The following is a 7546-nucleotide window of genomic DNA, read 5'->3' as shown; positions in this document are numbered from 1 at the left end:
AACGTCTCAAAACAGTGATTAATATAAAAAAAGGGCATTCAATGTTTTAAAATCCATTTATTAAATTTTAGTGTACTTTATAGATATCTGTACTGATAAGACAACATATATGACATAATGTTATATACACTTTGCTACAGTAATTAAGCACAATAATAGTGCTGTAATAACTGAAGGACAGTCAGAATATTATGACCAAGGGTGCATAACTAAATTGGCTTACTTTAGTTTGCATATAACATATGATATCAGCTATACAACTTCATTTAATAATAATAATAATTTAAATAATTCTGAACATCCATTCCACAAAAAACAAAAAATGGCAGTATTTTTTAAGATTAATGTTCAAAATAATGTATTATATTAGATAAAATGTGTTTATATACGTTCATATTCACTAGTACATCACTGTGGAGCAATAATGCTGCCATAGAAACAGAGACCAAAGCTGCGTCCGAAAATATGTGTAAGAGTACGTACTAAATAAGATAAAGTACCTACTGCTTTATTATTAAAACATTACGTTGCAGTATGAATACACTTTGAACATACAGTACTGCATCCGCCATGTTTTTATTGTCATGTGTCCCATATGTCCTTTGACCTATGACGTAATCACAACAACCACAACCATAATTTGTGTATGTGTTAAGTACGAGGAATACATTTCTTGGTAGCTAAATCACTTAAAGAGTCACCCGGATCATAGATTTCTAGTATTTTTATTTTATTCACTCAGCTCGCGTGGTCTCATGGGATAGTAAAGTGTCCAATGAAGCACACTTAAAATCTAGCCGGAAGCAGCAGGTAATCTGAACCTTCTAAATTTGTTAATTATCCGAATACTACTCCTTGCATACTGATTTTCACCTACTACTGTATATAATAGGAAGTAAGCGATTTCAAACGTACCGCAAATCAACATCAGATCCAAGACCATCCCATAATAGCAAGCAATGGATGAACTGGGTGATTGTGCTCACTAGATGTGAAGGTTTGTGTGTGTATATGTGCACTACAGTCCATCTGTACCACATACTGTATACTACCGCAATCAACACTTTATTACAGTCTGTGGATATTTTGGATTCCAGAGACGTTGACAAAACCTAAAACATTTGATGATAAACGGACGAAACACAGCCAGTCTGATGTTTCTCATTTAGGCCCAGACCTAGAGAAAGAATAGACAAAAAATAAACAAGGTCACAAGCCTAACAAAATCCTGTACACTTTTAAATGGTTGAAGTTATTACACTATAATAAAGTTTATGAAGATTAACATTAAATTAGCAATTTAATTTCATGTTGACTTAAATTTTCAAGTACACGTTTATATATTTGTCTGTTACCCGTAATGTATGATCCCATGATCCTGAGCAGAAGGCCGTTCCGTCTGGAGAGACGCGGAGAGTGCTGACCCTGTTCTCATGCCCAAACAAGATGGACACCCGAGTTCCCTTTAAAACGTCCCATACGTTGATGGTGTAGTCATTGTATCCACCAAACAAAAGCCTCCCTACAACACATAGAAAACAATTAACACAATATCATCCTAATATTACATATATCCTAACAATAACTCCTTCAAAATGTCAATTATGGTCATTTTGAAAGGAATTGAAATTTTCCATGCACTGTATAATGCAAACTTTTTATTGTAAAAAGTATACATTAAAAAGTATGCAAATATTTCAAATAATAGTACACTAAATGCATATATAATTTCTGAGTAATGCAGCATGCAAAAAATGAAAATTCAAGTTTACGTATGCATTGCATTGTACAGTATTCAACTATTGTATACTGCAATCCAGGTATTCATGCATTGATTAACATTAGTAAATGCATTCACTAACATGAACTAACAATGAGCATGTTAGCTAATGCATTAACAAATACAACCTGTTATTGACTAATTTGCATACCACTGAGTGAGAAGTCCACACTTGATGCTCCAAATATGATGCTCTCTTTAGAATAAATGGCCACCTCTCTGTCTGCTCTCAGGTCGTACAAGCGACACTGTTAGCACATAAAATAAAGAAAAAGTAAAATCTATGTTAAAATTTCAACACAGGACATAATAAACTGATTGGATCCAAAGAAACAACAAAAGAGTCTCACAGTAGCATCATCTGAGCCTGAAGCAAAAGCGTCTCCGCTTGGATAGTACCTGCATGGAGAATCGACCCAGTACTGTAAACACTGCTTACTTACTGTACATATCATTTACTGTATTTATTAAAACTATAAATATTTATAAGCACCTTAAAAGCAAAAAAGCTTACTGTACTTACCGTACGCTGTTGATGTCTGATTCATGGCTCTCGAAAGACTGGACACATTGTCCTGTACGCATGTCCCACACGCACGCCTTCTTGTCACAGCCCTTAGAAAGACGAGAGGATAAATACAGGTCAATGCACAGGCATGTTAACAAGCGCCATTGTGCAAATGTGCTTGTATGTGAAATACTGGTGTGTTAACAAAATGCTCCCAGACCAATTAACAAAACTAGACACAACCTCAATGTGCATTTTGAGATCCTTGTAAAAGTTACACATTGCACCTTTAAATTTTAAGTGTATATGTTGGGCTATATATGCTAATCTCTGACCTATATAATTTTATGCATGTTCTACTGTATATAGTGTGTGTGTGTGTAAAATTGAGTTTTTCTGCACTATAGTTCTTACCCCTGAAACAAATGTGTTTCCTGTCTCAGATGGGGCGAGGTCCAGACACAGCACATCAGCCGCATGTCCATGAAAGCTCTGGAGCATCTGACCGCTTTCAACATCCCACAATGCACACGTGCCATCACCACTAGAGGTCAAAATCTATTATGCACACAAAAACATGCCAGACAATCAGGAAACCCTCAGTATAGCCCGAGAATGCAATATCAAATGATGCAAGACATTTGAAGAGATGCTGGATCACAATATTACAACTTTTCTTATTATTTTTTGATGAGCCGCACCTGCATATCAGAGTTAGTAAAACAGCACGCAGACAGATAGTTGGTGTGCATGGCCACTGATTTCTTCTTGGCTGCGAGGTTCTCGTTCTTGTCCAGGGATAGAGGATAAACGGAGCACTTGTTATCCAAACCACTGAGAAAGACAAAAGATCATTTAAAAAAAAATATTGACTTTGCATGTTAAACTGCAATAATGTAACATCGTGAAAGTATTCACTTTAAGTCTAACTAGGCCACAAACTAGTCTTGTGAGGACCCAAATGGCTGAGATTCTCACCCGCAAGCAACTGCACAACCAGACGGGGCATAAGCGCAGGCCATGACCCACGTACAGGGCATCGTCACTGCATGTTCCTATAAATACATTTAAAACACCCAGTGGGAACGGAGCATTACATTTTTTTTATTAAAGACAACAATATATATGTATATGTATATATAGTGTATAATAATGTATAATAATATATATAATATATAATAGCTGGGCAAAGATTAATCAAAAGTGCTTTTCTGCATAATATATGAGTGTTTGCTGTGTGTAATTTGTTATAATTTATTTATAATTATTTATAATTTTTAATATTGTATATTTTATATATAAATAAAATATATATATATATATATATATATATATATATATATATATTTGTTTAAATATACATAATAATTACACACAGTGCAAAAAAATCACTTTTATTTTGTATGCGATTAATATATACACATATGCATTAAAGGAAAACACCACCGTTTTTCAATATTTTACTATGTTCTTACCTCAACTTAGACGAATTAATACATACCATCTTTTTTCAATGCGTGCACTTAATCTTTGTATAGTACGTCATGAATGTGTTAGCATTTAGCCTAGCCCCATTCATTACTTAGGATCCAAACAGGGATTAATTTAGAAGCCACCAAACACTTCCATGTTTTCCCTATTTAAAGACTTTTACATGAATAGTTACACAACAAGTAAGTATGGTGGCACAAAATAAATCGTGGTGATTTTTAAGCGGATAAAAATGAAAACTATATTTTATTGTGGAAGAGCACTTAGTTCTCATTTTTTATCTGCTTGAAAAAATTAACACGTTTTATTTTGTGCTACCATTCTTACTTGTGTAACTATTCATGTAACAGTATTTAAATAGGGAAAACATGGAAGTGTTTGGTGGCTTCTAAATTCATCCCTGTTTGGATCCTAAGGAATGAATGGGGCTAGGCTAAATGCTAACACATTCACAACGCACTGTACAAAGATAATGTGTACACATTGAGAAAAGATAGATATGTATTAATATTTAAGTTGAGGTAATAGTAAAATATTAAAAAACGGTTTCCTTTAAAGATACATAAACCATATGATCTTTCACTTTTTTTACCTTATTAGTCGTAAATGCATCCCATACAATCACCTTTCCGTCCTAAAATACAGGATAGATATATTAAAATATTTAACAAAATAATAAGTTTGCATCTAAAAACACATTGCATGAAGAGAAATGACAGGATGACATATGAATAAAACTTAAAGGGAAAACAGTTTTATAATAAAATCTTATCATGTTTTCTTCTTATATGGTGCTGATGAATCTCTCATGATCAGTTGTCAAATAGGGCTTGGGCGCCGCGTTGCATTCTGGGACGTGGCGGCCATGTTGGTGGCCTCGCGAATGTAATCATACAGCAAGTTGAACGAGGAGAAGCGGCAGAGTTGGGAGAATTAAAAGAAAGAAAAAAGATGTTAAAATCCGGAAAAGTATGTGTAATTTACTGGGATACGTTAAACAGGGAAGCAGGGACCGGTATGTGGACAAAGTCGGAACTATTAACGGTTGGGATCCATATGAAAAAAATAGTAATTTAAGATAACAGCGTGGTTGTTGTAAGAGCACGATTTCACGCCAATCTGTAAGCAAAGTCACGTATGACCTAGCTTCACAACTAGCTTAGTTAATGCAGCAGTTTTTGCTGTCAGCAGAGGGATAGCAACAGAAAGATGAATGTTGAAATGTTCCCGTATTTTGGGCGAGTAAACCGGGACATTTCCCTTATGTTCAATGTTGACTTAAGCTATATAAATTAATATTCAGATGTTATACTTCACTGTCGTATATATAAATGTCATTTATATGTCATGTATACACATTACTGAGGGGTTGAGGTTAATGTTTGGTTTCTGATATTGAATAAAACATAAGGAAGTTTTGTTCTTATCTGTCATTTTTAATGTAAATTACTTTTAATGTGTTACTTTATTATTAATACTGCAACGGTTTACCATGGTTGAAAAAATAACGACAAATTAAGACACACGATTGAGAGAAAGTATGTCTACAAACAGAGCGCAGCATGGAGCGCAGCAGTAAAGGAGGCAACCAACATGGCCGCCACGACAAGTAATGACGTCACGACGCCCAAGCCCTATTGTCACGAGGATCAATCAGATTTGATGTTACTGATGTGCTGCCAACTTATTTTTTACCATGCTAATCTGTTTCTATGCAAAATATTAGCATGGTGAATTTGGATAAATAAGCTTAAAATAACAATTTTCTCTCACAAACGTTGTTTCACTTCAGAAGACATATATTAACCATCTGGAGTCATTTGAATCACTTGTTATGTATTGATGGATGTGCTATTTGCAGCTTTACCATGTTAAGACCCATATAAGGGATTTGAACATAAATTATTCATGTCATGAGAGTCAGTAAATTATGAAAATTTTCATATTTGGGGGTGAACTATTGCTTTAAGCGTGAGTTCAGTGAGTGGGAATCGTTCAGACTGATTCAAGAACCGAATAATTCGTTCATAAAGCGGGCATCGTTGCTCCAAATGTATTCCTTCGGGCAACTCTTTAATACCCAGTTTGGGTTTACAGACAGACCTGAGATGAGCTGACGATCCTCCTCTTGTCTTTACACCAGTCCATACACAGCACTTTATTCCCGTGGCCTTTCAGGGTTCGTCTCGTCTTCATGACAAACTGACCCAAAGCATCCAATTTCTCCGCCACTTGATGTACTGCTCGAAAAACCGACATTTTATTTCTATTATACATGATAAAAATAACTAAATAAATATATCAAACTAAGTATGAGATATAAAGTGCGTAATGCAGTTAACCACAAATCTGAAAATAACATCGTGATGCAGAACGGAAAATAAACCGCTCCCTGGGTACCAGCATAAACTGAACCCGGATCAGTCTGTGTATTTATCAGCGAGTAAAGCGAATTATCCAGACATATGTTGTCATTAAACACACATCTACAGTACGGTACAGTAATCATATTATTTGCGCTCTTACGCTCGACGTCGTGCAGTTTGGCTCTTTCATCCTCGAGTTTGCTCTTCAGAGAATCAGATTCTGTTTTTAGCGTCGCCAGAGTGTCGCCCGGCTGCGCGGTCACCTCCTGCGCGGCCATTTTCACGGGAAAACGCACGATCCGTGGAGGCGATGAGGGGTTTCACTGATGGAGGAGAGAGCAGAGAAACGGACGCGAGTCTGGAGACGGATGCGGCGGTCGTGACGTCACGAAGGATGCTCTCTCTTCAGCATCCGCTTGAAGCCCCCGGAGGATTCATACTTGGATGTGCGTTATATCCTCATGATGATCAATATTTATACGTCCACATGGACTGCTTGAAATCCCTGACTGGAAAAACAATGCTGTGTAAATACAGTCTAGGTTTCCATGTATCTCAAGACGTCAGTCAAAAAGGCGTTGCTGCATTGAATGTTTACACTAAAATCAAATAAAAAATAAATAATGCATATTTTGTAGGATCAAGTAGAGTTTGCTTTTAACACAATTAGAATATTTAAATCACATTGGTGTGAGATTCTAGTGAAAATTACATTTTATTTTATTTTTCAATTTGTCAAGATTCATTATCACATTGAATAAAATAATTTAATGTTTTAATTTTAGCATTTAATTTTCAATTTTGGTACATATTTATAATTTAATTAATTTTAATTTTTTAGACTAGCAAAATATTTATTAGAACCAGTCATAGATCAGAGTCATTATTTTCTTATTTTGCATGTTTTTTTTTTTAATTAAGACAATATACACATTTTATAAAAAGCATTCTTTCTTATTGTTCTTTCTGAAAATATTTTACACGGTGTTAATTGTGACCCATGCACATATTTGTGAGATTCACCCTTAATAATTTACTAATTGCTAAACTAGTTGCAACCATTCTGATTTCTAGTCCTCAGAGGATTAACCATCATAAATATTGCATTGCAAAGCCAGATTGTGAGAGCCATGATGGAGCGCTAAAAGCAAAGACAAGAACTCAGCAGGCAGTTGTGTTTATTGATTCATTTCTGATCTATAAAAAATGCAATAGGAGATGACAACACTTATGCAGAAATTACAAAACCGAACTGAACTGTGTGAGGTTGATTTGGGTCATTGAAATGTGTGTTGCAAAAGGTTAAAGGATAACACCACAGTTTTTCAACACCTTACTATGTTCCCACCTCAACCCAGACAAACCAACACATATCCATCCTTTCTCAATGCATACAATTAA

The 7546-nt window shown here is 35.2% G+C and overlaps 1 protein-coding gene across 1 annotated transcript; it reads right to left on the bottom strand.

Moving 5' to 3' along the window:
- Positions 1-42: 42 nt before the first annotated feature.
- On the bottom strand, positions 43-6647 carry LOC129433101 (guanine nucleotide-binding protein subunit beta-5a). Its single transcript, XM_055191564.2, has 11 exons — positions 6306-6647; positions 5883-6019; positions 4372-4413; positions 3267-3343; positions 2990-3122; positions 2703-2846; positions 2304-2395; positions 2131-2179; positions 1932-2028; positions 1356-1522; positions 43-1177 (listed from the first exon to the last, which is right to left on the bottom strand). The coding sequence occupies exons 1-11, from the start codon at positions 6421-6423 to the stop codon at positions 1166-1168; spliced, it is 1068 nt and encodes a 355-aa protein (XP_055047539.1). The 5' UTR covers positions 6424-6647; the 3' UTR covers positions 43-1165.
- Positions 6648-7546: the final 899 nt, after the last annotated feature.

The sequence above is a fragment of the Misgurnus anguillicaudatus genome, chromosome 6, assembly GCF_027580225.2.
Source record: "Misgurnus anguillicaudatus chromosome 6, ASM2758022v2, whole genome shotgun sequence".
NCBI lineage: Eukaryota > Metazoa > Chordata > Actinopteri > Cypriniformes > Cobitidae > Misgurnus > Misgurnus anguillicaudatus.
This window is presented reverse-complemented; position numbering and strand designations above follow the sequence as displayed.